Source organism: Xiphophorus maculatus, chromosome 15, assembly GCF_002775205.1.
Source record: "Xiphophorus maculatus strain JP 163 A chromosome 15, X_maculatus-5.0-male, whole genome shotgun sequence".
Classification (NCBI taxonomy): Eukaryota; Metazoa; Chordata; class Actinopteri; order Cyprinodontiformes; family Poeciliidae; genus Xiphophorus; species Xiphophorus maculatus.
Window position 1 is genome coordinate 11,917,449 of NC_036457.1, and position 17,937 is coordinate 11,935,385.

Here is a 17,937-nt window from a genome sequence, read left to right on the forward strand (position 1 = left end):
CATTGTAAATAAATATTTTCAAGACTTAAACACAAAAATGTATTAAATAAGTATTTGAAACTGGTAAATAATTATAACTCCATTATTTTATTTATGTTTTTACATCATACAATAAAACTTGTGCAATGATCAACTGATTATTACAATAATAATAAAAAAAGAAGTAGTTATATGCTTTTAACATAATCAGCACAATATTTATTTGTTTGTAAATGTAGATAATTATGAATAAATTGATATATTTATTTAATGTTTCTTGTTTGTTTGTTGGGGTTTTTTTTGTTATTTTGCCACAAATAAATTATATTCAACTACTCAGTGACATATTAAAATGTGGTGATTTTCTCCCACAATAATAACAGTTCCAGTTACTTTGAGTAATTTTTTATGTTTTCGGTTTTTTAGGTGATGTTGGCCAAGTACATGAAATTGTAATTATTATTATCGTTTCACCACAAGTTTTCTGTTTTTGACTTCCTTGTTCAGTTGGGCTATCTCATTATGTTATGGATATTGTAGGAAAATAAGTGTATGATTATCTATTTCCATACCTATGTGGTAATTTAGGTATTCTCACTTCGCTGATATACTAAAAAAAAATAACATTTTATGCTGTTGCTAAATAATTAATTGTTTAAAGTTGAAAAAACAAGTTCCCTGACCGGGAATCGAACCCGGGCCGCGGCGGTGAGAGCGCCGAATCCTAACCACTAGACCACCAGGGAAGGTGTTCAATATATCCGCACAACATCTTATTGGCTCTCCTACAGTGATAATGTTTCGTGGTTATTTGTGTTTGTTCTATGAACTACTGTTTAACTTATACAACAAATGCCTTATTGCCTCATTTATAGAAAAGAAGCACAAGGGAAATGCAATTCTAAACAAAAGGGACGGTCTTCCCCCTATTTTCTGGCACTGACGACGCCAGAGGGCGTTGCAAAGAAGGAGAGGCTTCATGTAGCTCTTCGAAGATGCTCGCCTGGTGTGGGAGCTGCTTCAGCTGCCTGTTTTCAAAATCAATTTTGCACTTGATGGAGTCGTTGCACAAAGACGTTACAGCCCGCTGCTGAGACAGGTTGCAGAAGCAGGGATGTCTCAGGGTAAGCAAACGGTTTTAAACCGCAATTCCATTCCTACCTTCAATAGCAGGTTGCTATAGTGTGTAAACAAAGTGGCTAGCCGCTGTAGCAGCGTTAGCAGCAGCTGTGTGTGGTCAGCTGGAAGAAAGCTGGACCTTGTTCGATGCGTCTTTGTTTGCTTAAATCTGCCGGCTGCTCGGGCGTTTTTTTTTTTTGACAATAGCATACCTGGCTGTTTTGTGGTTTGCTGACGCTGCTTCGACTGGTCATGATAAGTAAGCTATTTAGCTAAATTTAACAACGTAGCTTCAAATATTACGTTTTCTCAAAGGTCAACCATCTACCTGTTATATAAGACTTGAAAGCTACACATGGATCAACTTCTGTCTCTTTTTTAAGTATGTCTTCAATCGTTTCATTAATTTTGGCGTCGTGATAATTCCCTTGTATCTCAGTGTGGCTGTTTACATCAATTGGATTCCCAGTGCTCAGTGCTAATAATAGACAAACGGACTCCTACAATTAAGCCGTATTACATAATGAAAACACATGTTTGTGGTAGGAAATCGGGAGCAGATGTGCTTGTGAAAGGAGCATTTTCTCCCTTTATGCTAATTAACCTGACACGAAGATCATTATGGGACGCTTTCATCGCCCTCCACACAAGCTGACTGCCTTATTGGATGCGTTATTAGGTTTTTGCAGTCCTACGGAGTGCTGCAGCTTGAGAAGGCAGACTGAGAGCTCTTCTGATTTCCTTCCTTCTCTCATTTGCAGGACAAAAAAGAAGTGTGCGAGACCACTGTGGGATCCTCATCTAGCTTGGCTGTGTGTGGATGTTTGTATGGATGAGTTTACTGTAACTGCATGCAGATTTGAAGCCTGATGGAAAAAAGAGACAGAAAGCAGGGATATTTTGACAGGTAAGACACTCTGGGTTTGTTTATCTATAGTAAATGTCTCTTGCTTTGCAATGTATAGGACCAATGTTTGTATTTGAGCTTATGCCTAAATGACCAGGTAGAGGTAGTCAAGCTGGTGCTATCAGTGAGGTGCGGAGCCGGTCCAAGGCATTAGAGAACTAAGCCGCTGATAGGTTTATTTTGTCCTAACCTGCAAAGAATCAGCCAGAGACAGAAATCAGGTTTCTTTGAATTTCTTTTCTGCAGAATAGGAGAATTGAGAACAGACGCGACAAATTGCTGTCAAACACTGTCTGGACTCAATTCTGCCAGATCTTTCTTTGCATTTCTCTTTATTGTATAGAAAAGGAGGTTGGGCTTCTTCACACAGTCACACAGAGAATTGACCAACCGTCTTTACATTCTGAACCCTCCTATGGACATGCCCTTACAAGGGCATGTGGCTGACCACAACTAATCAGTTACATATGGAATTAATAACACATGAATGTTTAACGTTTTTAGCTTCCAGGCAAACATCCTAAACAAAGTTAATAATATACTACAAAAGAAAAAGAAGTTAAGTAAATATAAAAAGAATAATAATATGAGAGTAATAATATAAAAAGAATAATATGAAAGAATAATATGAAAAGAATAATATGAAAACATAACTCGTAAAATAAACTCATAAGTAAATGAACAGGAGGATAATTTTTCTAACAGCCGCCTCTCTGTGCCCACACGCTTCCATAGAGCCTTCAGAAACCCTTACATTCACAGACAGTATAAACCTCTCATGGTTATAATAATTTGATAGAATTTGTTCATTGTGTATTGTATGGAAATGTGGTTTTATAACTTCTATACATATATGTTTCAGTTGGACATTGCTCAGATCTGAGGTCTTATTCTCATATATATTTGGAGTCAACTGGCACAAACAATGATTATGACCACAAATCATGGAAATATGGTACAATGTAAAGCAAATAATATGCAATTAAATTAGGTTTCAACCTTCTGTGATTCTTACGCACATAAAAATGTCTTAAAGACAGTTAGTTGTTTATAGGGATGAAATGAAAGCAGAAAAGTCAAGTCAAAGTTTATTTATATAGCACAGAAAAGAACAAAGTGTCAACATGAGGGTACAAAATAGAGATGTGCGGTGAATTGAGATTGAGCGATTCATACGTTTTCTAGTCAATATTTTTAAGTAAAAAAACATTCATTTAAGATTTAAACGAGCTAACTTTTGGTAAGCATGCAATGTGAATTTTCTAAATTTAATAGTAATTTTGCAGAACTTTAATTTATTGCCACCCACTACTGTAGTTCAGTCATTCCAGTCGCTTGTATTACAGCTGGGGTCTCTTCTAATGCAAACAAATTTTTTTTTTGCAAAGTAAACTTCAATGGGTAGTTAATAATTTCCATACGAGTCTGTAAACACAATGAATAAAACTTGTTTGACCTGTCTGTTATGAGTCTGAGTTTGAGTTGAAGTCTTGTATATAGAAAATATTTTATGTTTATTTAGAGCTTTCACCTTTTGAAACACCTTATCCCAGTGGCTACTTATTAAACAAATACTGTAAGCCCAACTATTTATTTTCACAAGTGTCGCATTCTGGCTTTCTGTATAATGCTCCACTCGTTATAAAAAAAACTTTATTGAGAGTTAAGTTTGGGTTTATTTAAAATATAATGGAGATGGTAAATATAGAAAATAGAAAGGAAGAGAGATGGGGTAAAAAGTTAGAAGGGAGAGAAGAAAAGAGAAGTGAAAAAAGGATGAAGAGAATACAAGAAAAAAACAGAATTCTCTTTCTACACCTGCAGAAAGAGAGGAAAAAAAGCAGAGTCCTGAGAAACAACATGTCTATTTATAACAACACAACATCTAAATAACACGTGCAAGTACTAATCAATACAAAAGGCATTTAGAGACAACTGCAGTCCGAGATAGTGTATCTGTATAAACCTGAATCCAAATATTATGAAGACAGCCTTATAGTCAAACAGAAAATGGAGATTGAATTGTTTAGCCCCAAAAAATCAAATGTCAGAAAGCATCAAATTGTGAAAGAAATAGCTTGATGGCATCTGCACATTCAGAATGAACAATTTCTCTTATTCACAAGTAAGCAAGGAGTCCGAGATTTCATCTGCAACAAAAGCTAAATCCTTCTGAGCTACTTTCAGTTTCTCAGCCACATTCTTATGCAGCTCATCTAGGTTTAAGCCTGCGTGACTCTCTTTTATTTCTCTCGTTTGGAGAACCCAGCACGCTAGCTCCTAGTGCTAGAATTTATTGTAGCAGACACAAGCTTATACTCAAATATTAAAAGCACCTTCTGGTTGTATTGACGAAACATATTTATTGGTTTGAAAGTCTTCGGCATTTCTGTTCATCATCTCTGTTCAACACTGAGGCGCATTGAATAATTGTGCATTTTCATCTCTGATCTACACCCACCTTACAGGGCCTCTATTTAATCAGTAGTGCGTCAGAGTTTCACACAGAGAGGCACTGGCTGTTGACTGTAAAATTGGATTTTGGCAGTGTTTTGAAACATGATATTGGGAAATGAGTGGAAAAAGGCTTATCACAGTTACGGAGTATGGAGGGATAAGAACTTGTGAAGCTATCAGCAAATTGCAGCTCTTAGTCTGTGACGTCTGTGAAGGTGAGGTGCTTCACCGAGCTGCATGCAATTTAGACGTTAGATTACTGTGAAACCTGTCACCAGTTATTATTTATTCAAATTCCATTCAGTTAATTTATATAGAACCAATTCACAACAAATGTTGTCTCAGGACACTTTCCCAAAACCTCTATTCAATCATACATGCATTCTAATTGATCCTTATAGATCAAAATGTTTTTGTCTAAGGAAATTCAGCAGATTGCATCGAGTCATGGACTTGCAGCATTCACTCCTCTTGGACCAGGTTGTTAGCTTTTTTCCGTGCATCCTGCAGGTATTACAGGATGTTTGTACATCCTGTGTTTCAGTGGATGTGAGCGCCATATATAATCACAAATCAACTTTTACACCTATGGAACGAGTGAATCATAAAGAAACTTGTTCAGTTGCTTCCTAAATGTAAATAAAAGTAGATTTAAACCCAATCAATAGCTGGATGGTAAGCACAGCATTAGGGTTTTTTCAGAGTGGGTATGTGATTCAATTGTGTCTTATGGGCTTGTTTCCCTTGCATTATGGCTCCGGTTTCATGTTCTGATTGGGCTGACGATCTGGCTCAAATAAGACATCAATCATGTCTTTTCTGCTGGAAATATTAGACTTTAATTATTGGATCACCATTGCATTGGTTCTTAATGGGATTTTGACTCTATGTACTATTAGAATAGGTCTACCTGTATGTGCTCTAAGCAGATCTAAAGCAACATGCAGCAGATCGCCTCTAATAAAGTTACCCAGAGGTGTCTGATGTCTCACATGCAGTAAAATGGAGTTCGCTCAAACAGAAGTGTTTAACATGCCTATTTCTATAGCTACCATCAAGCAGTCACTTTGTGATTTTAATTCAGAGCTTTCTTTCAGATTAAAAGCTCAGCTTTGAATCACAAAGCTGATTCAAAGCTGAGCTTTTAGATTGAACTGTCTTCCTGGATATTTAATGTTACTTCTACAATGTTTAATTTGTTTTTCCTCTTGCTATTTTGTGCTTTGCACTTTGTTTTTTTTATTTTTTTTGGTAGAAAATGGTGGTGCGTGGAGCGGGATGTTTTATACCTGCCTGTTATTTTCCTCTACTAGCCTGAGCTTTTAGATTGAACTTGCTAATGCAAAAGGGAAACACACCGATTAGAGTTTTAAAAGCTGAGACGGCTTTGACTATTCCTCAGTTATGTGTCTATAATAATCTCAAATTCAGAAGTTAAAATCTTCTTATTGTTTCAACATTCCAAACCTATTTTGGATTTAGGGTTGTTTATCACGGGACGCTAGCGACTTCAGAGGGAGTGCTGCAGAGTCAAGTGGCCCGCGGTGTGTTTGGGAAGAGAATCAATATGTTCAGAGCAAAAATAGTTCTTATCAGCCAACACAGCTACTGCTGTAACAACCACATCCCCTCCTATTTGAAGTGTGTGCCACTTCGCTTCCTGACATATCGAGCAAAGGTCAACATGCGGCTGCCCAGTATTCCGTTGTCCAAGCAAAAGTCATTAGGCACTGAACTGCTTTGTTCCAGTTATTCTCACTATTATGACTCAAAATAAGGTTTTGTTGATAGTTAGTTGATCACTGTCTGATAAACACTTGTTTATTCATAGGGGCCTTTCGTGTTAAAACGTCATGCATGATTTCTTTAAATGGTGCATAATCATCAAGTCAGTGCAGCACAGTTAAAACAAAGTTGTGAATGTAATACATTGTTGTTCTAATAAGCAATGAAACTCATGTCAGTCAGAGTTAATCTTAACGTGTAAGTGTCCTAAAGAGATCCTACATGTTCTGAGCTGAGGATAAATGACTCTTACTTGATTGCTGCTCTAAAAGTGGGCGTGTTAAAGTCCTTCTGCAATAAACTAATGTCAAAGTCTTTCTGTAGATTAATGTACTAGGATTTATCGTATGATATAGTTTATTAATTAGACTTTTGGTTGTATGTTTCTATGTCATTTGTATTGTAATTCAGTATTTTTCTGTATTTTGTATTCTGAAATTAATATTAAAACATTACACTTTTAGTCAGGAACAGTGAGACAGGGAGATAGAAGGACATGGAATAAGATTTGATGTTAACCTCCACTTAGTGGCTCCTGGAAGTATTATGCTCACTTGCATTTTTTATTTTTTTTTCAAACGAGAAGGTTTTGTTCAGATTTTGTATAGAACTGGAATTATATCTGAATTTTAAGTTGTATGAACTAACTGTGGTCACCAACCAAAAGATTGTTACATTTTTGGTTGATTCAACAAGCAACACTTTGCTTAATCTCAGGGCTTTCGAATCTGTTCCTACCCAGACTCTGGTTTGTAGAATAGTACCACTGTTTGTTGAACAGTACCAGTACAACAGAATGCTACACGTAAAAGAAGAAAAACAGAGTTTGGAAATGAAAGGAATCCTTTTGATCTGTGGAGTATGAGAAATGCCCCTGAGCGAAACAGATGCTGCTACTGATAGGTTTCTGGAGATTCGTGCTGTGTCTAAGACTGCAAAGAGGAGAGACCTTAGTTCCCTTTGCCTTATCGACCCAATCTCATCCATCCCATTAAAGCACTTCAATACTTAAGATCCTGTTGTTGTGATGTTCCTTTATTTGCTCTTCACCTGGGGCTGTGCTGGAAATTACCTCAGTTCTTCCAATAAGTAGGCTTATCTTTTCTTGAGATATCTTCTTATAGAGCATGTAGTGCTTTGGCAAAAGTATCCACACCAATTGAAGTTTTTCACATTTCTGTTGCATTCCAACCACAAGCTTCAATTTAATTTAATGTGATCAGTCAACACAAAGTGGGGCATAACTGTGAGGTGGAGAAAAAAAAAGAGACCTGCTTTACAAATTGTTTGATAAATAAAAATAAAGAAGCAATGCGTTCATTTTTATTCACCTCCCCCTAAACTGGGTTCCAGATGTTTTGGGTGTGTGTCCACCAGCTTCACACATCTCGAGACCATTCACATTTACACAACAGCTCAAGATCATTCACATCGAAAGGAGAACATCTCTAAACATCAATTTCAGTCTAGATTGCACTTTGACTAGGCCATTCTGATTCATGAAGGCACATTGATCTAAACTCGTCTTGCTTTGAGGTGAATTTCCATCTCGGTCTCAAGTCTTTTACAGCGTCTAGCAGCTTTTCATTAAGTGTTCAGCTCAGTTCCTCTTCCCATTCTTCTCTTTCCCAGTTGAAGAAAAGGATCCCAGAGCATGATCTTGCCACCACCATGTTTCACTGTAGAGACGTTCAGAGTTGGTTTTTCACCACCATGGAGTTGAGAAAGACATTTTTGCATTCATAGCTTGTGGCTATCTGCAAACTTCTTCTGGTTTTCTTTCAACTATCAGTTTCATGTTGAAACATCAAAGCCAGATTTTTGCACAACTAACATTTATGCTCTTCAAAGGCTGCAGATACACTTGCAAGGCACTGTACATAACTTGCGGCTCACCACTAACCCTATCTACCAGTGTACTTCACAGTAGTAGGCTTCCTTAATGTACCCCCATCATTTGCTGCCCATCAATGATTAAATAGGGAGTAAGAGGAGTCTGAGAAGATGATATGGCTGACACTGCAAAAAACTGTATATGACAGGCGGCCTCAAAACTCACTCCATCTACTGTTTATCGCAAATGCACTTTGTTTTAAAAAAGATCTAGATTATGGTTTCCTATTAAAGAGTGCAACATCTGTAAAAAAAAACCATTTTTTTAAAAGTCTTCTTTCCTTTTCCTTTTTTTTTTTTTTTGGCTCATCAGGCTGAAAAGGCGAAAGCAGCTGAAGCCAACCCAACCAGAAAAGAGCCAAAATGAGCCGAGTCCGGCAATCTTGTCCTCCTGTGACACGGATCCCAACAAGAAGATGGATCTGAACAGAGTAACGGATAAACCACCTGCAGGTCTGGGTGAGGCGTGGCAAGAGAGAGCTGATTCTTCTTCAATGATATCAGTGAAAAGCATACATACATACATAGTGAAATTTACTGTCAAATTTCACTTATTAGGTTTGAGCAGAAGTAAGGTAAATCTATCTAGGTTAGAATTCGTTGGCTAATGTATATGTTGGCCTACTCTCATGTATTTCTTGTTTTGAGCATAATAAAGAAACCTGCTTCTGATAATTACATGTAATACGATATATTTAACCGCTGCAGACATCTAATCATTGGTGTTTCTGTTTAGAAACAACTTATTCTGCAGAGTTAGCTGTTCACAATGACTGTGAGCATTACAAACATTCCTCTTTTGTTTAAAATGTTTCCTGTTCTCTCAGAGAGATGCAGAAGCCCCACAAAATAGGGAATTATTTGCATTGTAGCAACCTCAACAGTTTTAAATGGGAAGTTGCATAATCATTTTCCTGGTTTGTTTAAGAGTCAGTGAGAACAGTCAGGGCACCATGTTCACAAAGCCTGCATACAGTACGATTTGCTTTTAATTAGTTAATCCTGAAAGAAATGTTAAAACTCCTCATAATCTGTTTGCACTTTTTTGACAATGAACATAGTATGTCTTTAACCCACTATTTGGAATAAGCGAGACTCGCTGTGAATACTTGTAAATAAATCTTTGGATTGATAAACCGAACAGCAAAAGTAATACATTATATAAAGGTATCACCATGGCAGACAGTTTTAAAATAAACCAAACTTTCCCTCAAGTATCGCGTTCACTTTGTGAAACTCTCCAGTATCACTGATGACAAAGCAGTCCCACAGTATGATGCTGTTCGACTAATCCGAACAAACATCTCATTTTTGTATCTTTCTTGCCTGAACATGCACTATAGCTAAATTTAATTTTGATGTTAAAATATTTGAAGTATATTTTTACATTTATTTGATTTGTAGGGGTAATTTTTTTTTCAGGATCTTTATTCTCCCTAAATGTAGTATATCATGATGGGGTAAGCCTATACACACAGGCTGAATTTACGTTGTGGTATTACAGTGTCGGCTCTGTGCAGACTTGGTAAAGTGCAGAGGTCAGAGGAGTGGCTGTTCAGGCACATGCAGCAAAAGTTACAGCAGTCTTAGTCATGCACTGTGTTTCAGTCAATTGTGCACTAAAAGCTTCTGCATCCTGGCAAGAGGAAAATGCTGACTGTGGGAATGATCTGCAACAGGAGTCTGATTGTGTGTCTGCTTACAATAACTGCTGCAGCCTGTGCTGAATAATAATAATGGAGAGAAAAAAATAACTGGTACTGAAACACAAGTAACTCAATGGATGTGAAGGCCTTTCACTGCACCACAGATTCTCTCTTGAGATTCGAGTTGTGACTTTGACAGTGTGACCACACATTCCTGAAAAAATCTTAAATTCGTGTATCTATAATTAAGGCCTTGAAATGTCTTAACATAATTTACAAAATGTAATTTGGCCTTACATATGTTAATCACAGGTTCTAAATTTTGTTGTGGCACGACTATTTAATATCATATATTCAATGTAGCTGATTTTTCTCACGGGACTTGAAACTTATTAAAATTAAAAGATGACTTAAGATCTAGATCTACCAAGGTATGAATAATTTGCTCAATTTCATCCTCATGTGACATGACGTTGTCCGCCATGTTTGCTCTGTCTCTTTCAGCTTATCTTTTTATTTTCCCCTTCCAGTTACGCTTCATGTTTCACATGAACCCTACTAATATACTTTGAAGTTTGTGTTTTTAAAATGTGATAAGGTTGAAGAAGCGTAAATACTGCAGTGTAGGGAATAGTTGCAATCCAAAAAAGAGATTTCTAATATTTAACATTTTCTAGAGTCTATGATTCTTCTTCCACTTTCAGGTGATGGCTGTAAAAGTAACAATCAGGCAAAAATGGAGAAAAAGAAGCCCCCGGGGACAGTAGAGTTCATTGTGAGTAGCCCAACACTCACTAGACAATTTGAAAAACAAGATGCCAATCTATTTATTTTGCATCATTTTAAGCCGTGTGTGTGTTTAGAAAGTCTGCAGAAGCTAGGTTTCACATAAAGGCTGATCTGTGGTTACAGGTGGGATCTGATGATTCTATCAACAGCATCGCACTTAAATTCAACATCACCCCGAACAAGCTGGTGCAACTGAACAAGCTCTTCGCCCGCAGCGTCTACCCTGGCCAGGTGAGAGGACTGAAACTGTCCATTTGGGCTGATTTGCATCGTCATTATAGATTAGCAGACTATTTATTAGCCATCCACTGTCATTACAGAAACTGTTTGTTCCCGACGTGAGTCAAACAGAAACAGACCCGAAGTCGCCGGCGGCTTCTGATGCCTCTTTCACTAACTGTGTTTCTGACAAGCCCTTACAAGTGAGTCAAAATCAGTCTGGGATGTTGCTGTAAGGCTATTTGACCTTAAAATACCTTAACAGTGTGCTGTGGCATTTATGAGTATCAAATCTTAACACTTAAGTTGTGCACATACTATTGGATTTGTCCTTAAACTTGTTCCAGGATTGCACTCAAAGCTGCCGGTCAGCGAAGTCCATCCGTCGGGAGTTCTCACCAAATTCTGAGGATGAGAGCCCGGCAACGGTTAAATTCATTAAGATGAGCTGCAAGTACTTCACCGATGGCATGGTGAGAAGCTTAGATACTTTACTGATGTCTGTTTAAAATGTAGATTAAAACGCAGCCGTCGCGGGTTCGGCGACATTTGCCGCATGTCTTCCTCCCTCTTTTCCCCCTTTCCTGTCAGCCTACTTTCAAAAAATAAGGGACACTAGAGCCCACAAAAAGAATAAAAAAGTATATATAATTAAAAAAATTTAGATTAAATGTTGAAAGACTCCTTCTGAAATGTAGAAAGTTATTATTTTATTGTTTTTCATGCATTTAATTAATGTCCTTAGATGTTGATAAATAATTTGTCTTCTTTTGCTCAAGCTACTGTGTATACCTTACCTTAATGTATGCTTTACATAAGTGATAATTAAATGTGTAAATTTTCATTTTGTCTTTTTTTTGTGGCTGAAAGAAAAACACTGAGGCAGATATGCTAAGCAGGAAATTTTAGTGTGGAATTTGGTCTAAGCATTTTCCAAGGATGCTAAGTTTGGAAAAAATATTTGTACTCTCAGACTTCATTCCCTATCATAGTTTAAAAGTTACTTTCATCCATTATGAATAGTTTTTGCAGAGTTTATATTTAAAGTAAGACCGCAGCAGAAATATTTACCATGAATTTAATTTGAGCTTTAGTGTTTATGCTTAAAATTATCCTAAAAAGAATGCCAATACTGAAAGGTCACGTCAGGCAGTAACATTAAGGGATAAAAGTGCAGTAGTCACTAATGTATTTTTTGCAAAGTGTACAGAAACTGTCTCCAAGGCTCCCTAAATGCAATAGTTGTTCTACTAGATAAAGTCATGACTGCTGCTTTCCCTGTGTTAGGGTGTTGTGGGCGGTGTGTTAATTGTAACGCCCAACAACATCATGTTCGACCCTCACAAGTCGGACCCCTTGGTCATCGAGAACGGCTGTGAGGAGTACGGCCTCATCTGCCCCATGGAGGAGGTGGTCTCCGTGGCGCTGTACGACGACGTGTCGCGCATGCAGCTCAAAGACGCTTTGCCATCGTAAGAGCTGACGCTCCACATTTCTGCCGTTTTCTTGCCATCCTTCCTGGCCTTCACTTTTACTCCTTTTTTCCTTATCCTGAGTCCAGCTCAGCTTTCTCTTGTCCTCAGCTGTTTTTTTCTGACATTCTCTTCAGAATGCTACATTTCCAATTCATTTCCCATCCATCCTATTGTGAGCGTTTTCGTTTGTTAAAAATGTGTCTTTTGTTTGAGATTTTTGTTACCTCACATCACATTTGTTATTCAGTTGGGTGCAGTTTTTAATTTAAGTTGGTCATGTTCTTTGTTTTTTGTTTTTTTTTCCCTGTACTTTTTTCCCCTCCCCTCCTTCCATCCTGTTTCCCGTCTATGTGATGTCCTGTGTCCTCACAGAGACCTACCCCAGGATCTGTGTCCTGTCTACAGGCCTGGTGAGTGGGAGCAGCTGCCATCGGAGCGGGAGCTGAACCCCTTTAGTCGTTACGAGGCTCTGGTTCCGAAACAACCCATATTTTTGGATGACATTGAGTCTACCCTTTCTGAAACTGGTAAGACGTCATCAGATATGGATTTTTCCAGTCCATACACCCCCATAGCATTAGTATTATGCCAAAAATCAACTGGTCAGATATGCTCAGAGGACTCAAACCCTTTAAAAGTAAAAGATGTTTTTTTTGTGGCTTTTATGTTTTTCTGATCAACAATAAAGTAAGTATGAGATATTTTAATAAAAGTAAACAAATCGGTCAGATTTAATATCTAATTCAGTAGATCTTAAGTAATGGTTTCTCTTGTGTACGTTATTAAAAGAAAGGTATTCTGTTTTCTAAATTTACGTCATTGTTGTCTGTTTCCTTGGTCTATAGTTTTTTTGTTTGTTTTTAGTGTGCCTCATTGTTCCTTGGAAAACATTATAGCTCAGTCGCATCTGACCATAGAACATGGTTTTAGTAGAGTTCAGTAAACTCGTCAGATTCAATTTAGTGATGTAAGGGCAAGAAAAGTTGTCCTTCCTCCCAAATAATTTATTTGCATATAGGAAATTTCCTAATCTTGCCATGGGATCTTTATTGAATAAGTGTGCTCAAACTAAAGGTTGGATTTTCTTGCAGTCAGTGGTAATTTTATTTGAAGGGTGTTTGCACATATTAAACGGAGGGGCCCGTAGTTGTATAGGGCTTTGTTTTAACATATTCCCTATTTCCAGTGAGTACAGAGGGGGAGCAGACAGAAAAGTCTCCATCGGATGAGGGATTTACCGATCTGGAGCCTACTATCAACTGGAACGCTGAGGAGACACAGGGGAGCTCCTTGATAACACACTGCAGAGACAATTATCAACATGTAGGACCAAATTGTCTCAACCTGCAGGAGCCCCAAGACTATTCACCTCTCAGTCGAGCTAAAGGGAGGCTGGATGACGAAGAGGACGAAGGTGTTGCTCAGAACAGCTCCATAGAGGACGGAGTGTCAGTCTTATCTGCCTTAGAGACCGAGAAACAGGGTAGCTTGCAGATTAAACCCTTGAGCCAGCAGGTAGCTGAAACCAAAGATACGCACCCTGAAGGTGCCGAAGAGCTGCTAAATAGAGTAGAAGATAAAACACCCAGGAGGCTGAGCCTGCAGGAGGCTTCAGAGGTAGAGAGAAGAAGCCCGGACAGACTAGCAGAGGGCGACAGAGTCAGTGAGGAGGTGAGACAAAAGAAGAACCAGGAATCTGAGATGAGGTCATGGCTGCTGAAGAGGATGCAGGTTCCAATAGAAGGTACATCAGAGTGTTGGTTATTAATGGTATTTATATGCTGAATATATTACACCTCAAACATTCAGTGTCGGTGAACTGTGAAAAGTTAGAATAAAACTGTCTCATTAAGAAGTTTTAATTTATTTTTTTTTCTTCTTCTTTTTTTGTCTTGCTTGGCAGACCTGCTTTTACCATCGGAGGAGAAGAGCAAAAATCCACCCATGTTCCTGTGCTTCAAGGTTGGGAAGCCAATGAGGAAGTCCTTCGCCACCGGCATGACCTCCAGTCCCGCGCCCTCTGTCAGGGTCCGGGAGAGGCAGCCAGAATACTGGTTTGCTGTTCCTCAGGAGAGGTGATGTTAACCCCCTCAAAAAACCATCAGAAATGACAGCGTCAAAATAAAGAAATGGTCATGTTTTTGTTTTTTTTTCTCGAGGACAGTCTGTTGAAAGGTGTGTTGTGTGTGTCTGTGTGTGTGTGTTTCAGGGTGGACAGTCTCTACTCCTTTTTCGTCCAGTGGTCTCCTGATGTGTACGGGAAGGAAGCCCGTGAGCAGGGCTTTGTTGTGGTGGAGAAAGACGAGCTGGACATGATCGACAACTTCTTCAGTGACCCTGCGTCTTGCAGCTGGGAGGTGACGATTTTGTGCTACCATCACCCCAGTTTGTGTGTGTGTGTGTGTACGTGTGTTTTTTAATCCCTTTACTTTTGTCTTTTTTACTGCCGCATATTCTAGATCATCACCATTGACGAAGCCAAACGCAGGCAGAGCTTTAGCAGCTGTGACAGAGACTCTACGGTTGATGCTTTGCCCATGCTTATTGATAACAGTGATCTGCTTCAAGATACACACATTGAGAAGGTAAGTTGTGTAGGACATGCAGCAGGTTCCCCACCATCCAAATCCTTTCACTTTTTTTTTTTAAATTTGAGATTTAATTTTAGTTTGTCATGTCAAACATGACAAAAAAAATATGTTTAAACAATAGATTTCACTCTGGTCACAGCATAACAGCTTGGTTTTATGTTTAAAATGATTTAGAAATAAATATAAACATATTAAGTCCTGCCCTAGATACTTGTGCAAGTATTAATTCCTTAATTCACAGTCTAATAGTTGATTATTTTGTTTCTTTCAGCTTGCCTGTCGCCTGCCAGCCCGCGTGCAGGGTTATCTATGGAGGCTGGTCTACAGCACTGAGAAACATGGCACCAGTCTGAAGACTTTGTACAGGAACTTGTTAGATGTGGACAGTCCCGTGCTGCTGGTTGTCAAAGATATGGATGAGCAAGTAAATGACAGACATATTGCACAAGATAAAACTGTTTAGCTTTGGCGCCTCATAGTGGTGAAAGATATATAGACTTCACAAACTCCAGGTCATGTCATTTGTGGATATTTCTATCAGAAAGGTAATTTTTTTTAATTTTTATGTCTTGTTACAGATATTTGGAGCTTTTTCAACTCACCCCTTCAGAGTCAGTGAACATTTCTATGGCACTGGAGAGACATTCCTGTATAGCTTCTGTCCTGAAATTAAGGTTTGTGCTTAACTAGCTCCATAAACACATCCCAAAAATCTGCACTCACTTTAGAGTATTTTAATTCTGACATAATTTGGCATAATTTCAGGTGTACCGCTGGACGGGGGAGAATTCTTACTTTGTGAAAGGCAACACTGACTCTCTGCAGATGGGCGGAGGAGGGTGTGTACAGCAACCACATTATTCCCTTTGCTGGCACTTGGCTGTTGAACAGAAAAGTGCATTTTTGCTGCTCCCTGACTTTTTTTGTCCTCTCTACTGTAGCGGCCATCTGGGTCTCTGGCTGGACGGGGAGTTGTACCGAGGCACCACCACCAAATGTGCCACCTTCAACAATCAGCCACTTTCCACCCAGCAGGACTTCAACATCCACAGTCTGGAGGTGTGGACCTTTGAGTAGCCTCATCTGCTCAAGCTCCTGACAAATCTACACATCTTGAGCCATTAGAAAAACACTCCCAAGTCTGTTATGCATCACTTGGAGCCACTCATGAATGAGACTGAGTGTCATGTGAGACAGACACAAGCGGCAAAGGCGTCTGTGTTCTGCAGGGAGCCTCGTCATGAGTTTACATCCAGTTGCTTTTACAAGTGGAGGTGCGAAAAAAAAATGCCCTGAGCTCATTTGCTGCCTTACAAATAGAACAGAGGCTCCAGTTTCCTCAGTGTGAAGGCTGCCTTGCAGTCAAAGCCTTGCAGTCAAAGTTGCTCTTTGACTGTGTGGCTAAGACCTAAAGAGGCCAAAGTGCTCACATTAATGTTCACATTATTCCGAACAACACCAGATGTAGGTCCATGTAAAGGAATAGGAAGCCTCAGAATGCTCTGAGGTTATCCTTACAGAAATTATAACAGTGTTGACAATATTTGTATGTTTGACAATGTACATATTTGTGTACTGAAGAAATTTGGAATGATAATCTTTTTTTGTTGTTATTGCTGCAGTTTACTCAAAACTTGAAGGAAAGTGACAATTGCCGGGGTTAATTTTAACCCATTCAACATCAAATAGCTAAATTGTCTCCATCTGAAGCATTTGCTTCTCCTTTGGTGATAACTTTTTCTCTTGTGGTGAATCTGAAATGACAAGAGTGAGATACAGTTCACTTCCCAAATGAAAAAATGTGATCCAAAAAAAACTCTTACAGCCAGAAACAAGTTTGCAATGACCAAATTTAATGTTTTGTTCCTGACCTTGCATTTTATAAGAATATTTTTGCATTTTATTTTTATATTATTTTTTTTATGAGAAAACTGCTCCTTTTTTAGTATTATTTTTTTTACAATAGTTTATTTCTGTTCTTGAGTAATTTTATGTTAGAATTTTTTTGTTTGTTTGTTTTTTTTACTTGGTTATTGTTGTTGAGCCAATTTAACATGCTGCCACTTTGCACTACAGGATGCAGGCAATGCTGCCTTTGTGGCCCCTGGTAATGAGCGTTACTTTAATATTACTGTTAAATTGTTACAAAATCTAGTGAAGGGAAGTCCAACCACGCCTCACTCTCTACATTAGCTAAGCGTTGATGGAAAAAGGGATAAACTGTTATTGCACTCTGATGTGGCACTAACTACACAATCAAATCTGCTAACACAGAAATGAAGCCTCTTTTTGTATCTGATTCAGGCTTGTAGTGCATGAATACAACACCACTACCTGCCATACTCTGTTCACTAATGCCAGAAAAATGCTTCATGTTAAAATTGAGCGATATTACTTTAAGCTGGTTGGTGTTGTAACTGTGAATGCTCTCCAAGTATCATTTCTTGTGAATCCAAAACTGCTGCGCTCTGTGATGTCTCTAAGAAGCTATTTATTGTTGTTATTGCCACCACATTTAAATTTAAATAAATGTTAAATGTATAACACAAAAATAAAGATGAGCTGCTCATGATTTCAGTTTATTAAAGTTGAACCCACATATGGAGGCCTTAGTCCTCGACATGGCTGTCGTAGGTTCGATTCCCGGTCTGGCAATTTTTGCCGCATGTCTTCCCCTTCTCTCATTACTCACTTCAATCAATCAATCAAATTTTATTTGTATAGCATATTTCAGCAGCAAGACATTTCAAAGTGCTTTACTTCCCTGACAATTAACTACCAAATAAAAGCCACTAGAGCCAAAAGAATTTACAAAAAAGACTGTTCTCTTGAAAGTTTGATTTATTTCCCTCTATAGTCTGGAGGGATTTGGCCCCTGGCCTTGAGTTTGACACGTGCTGCAGAACGTCATCTCAACACAGACCGTTTTCAGAAAAGATGCGTCACTCTGTAGATTGCAGACAGTTTTTAGCTCAGTTTAGCTTTAAAAGGAGGTTTGAAGGTGTTCGGGGGATTCAAGAGATTGGCAGATTGAATACGTTAACTAAATTGTACTTTTGTTTTACTCTTAAGGACTT

The 17,937-nt window shown here is 38.4% G+C and overlaps 1 protein-coding gene and 1 non-coding gene across 5 annotated transcripts; one reads left to right on the plus strand and one right to left on the minus strand.

Annotated features, from left to right (window-relative positions):
• Positions 1 to 653: 653 nt before the first annotated feature.
• Positions 654 to 725, minus strand: trnae-cuc. The gene has a single exon. It is a non-coding gene; the product is annotated as a tRNA-Glu (tRNA).
• Positions 726 to 929: 204 nt separating this feature from the next.
• LOC102222604 (nuclear receptor coactivator 7-like) lies at positions 930 to 17,426 on the plus strand. 4 transcript variants are annotated; one of them, XM_023347802.1, is made up of 17 exons: positions 930 to 1,103; positions 1,860 to 2,005; positions 8,454 to 8,599; positions 10,491 to 10,561; positions 10,699 to 10,806; positions 10,896 to 10,997; positions 11,142 to 11,267; positions 12,082 to 12,266; positions 12,642 to 12,796; positions 13,456 to 14,013; positions 14,173 to 14,344; positions 14,479 to 14,626; positions 14,729 to 14,854; positions 15,132 to 15,284; positions 15,439 to 15,534; positions 15,626 to 15,699; positions 15,802 to 17,426. In XM_023347802.1, exons 2-17 carry the CDS (start codon positions 1,968 to 1,970, stop codon positions 15,935 to 15,937), a joined length of 2,394 nt encoding a protein of 797 aa, XP_023203570.1. In that variant the 5' UTR covers positions 930 to 1,103; positions 1,860 to 1,967; the 3' UTR covers positions 15,938 to 17,426. The 4 variants fall into 4 exon arrangements, with proteins under 4 accessions (XP_023203570.1, XP_005800261.1, XP_023203572.1 ...); XM_005800204.3 differs by having other exon boundaries at positions 12,675 to 12,796; XM_023347804.1 differs by having other exon boundaries at positions 8,454 to 8,593.
• Positions 17,427 to 17,937: the final 511 nt, after the last annotated feature.

Coding starts and splice junctions, on each gene's coding strand:
- LOC102222604 (XM_023347802.1), top strand. CDS start 1,968: ATGGAAAAAAGAGACAGAAAGCAGGGATATTTTGACAG. Junction 10,562..10,698: donor CGGGGACAGTAGAGTTCATT/GTGAGTAGCCCA, acceptor CTGTGGTTACAG/GTGGGATCTGATGATTCTAT. Junction 14,345..14,478: donor TTTGCTGTTCCTCAGGAGAG/GTGATGTTAACC, acceptor TGTGTGTTTCAG/GGTGGACAGTCTCTACTCCT.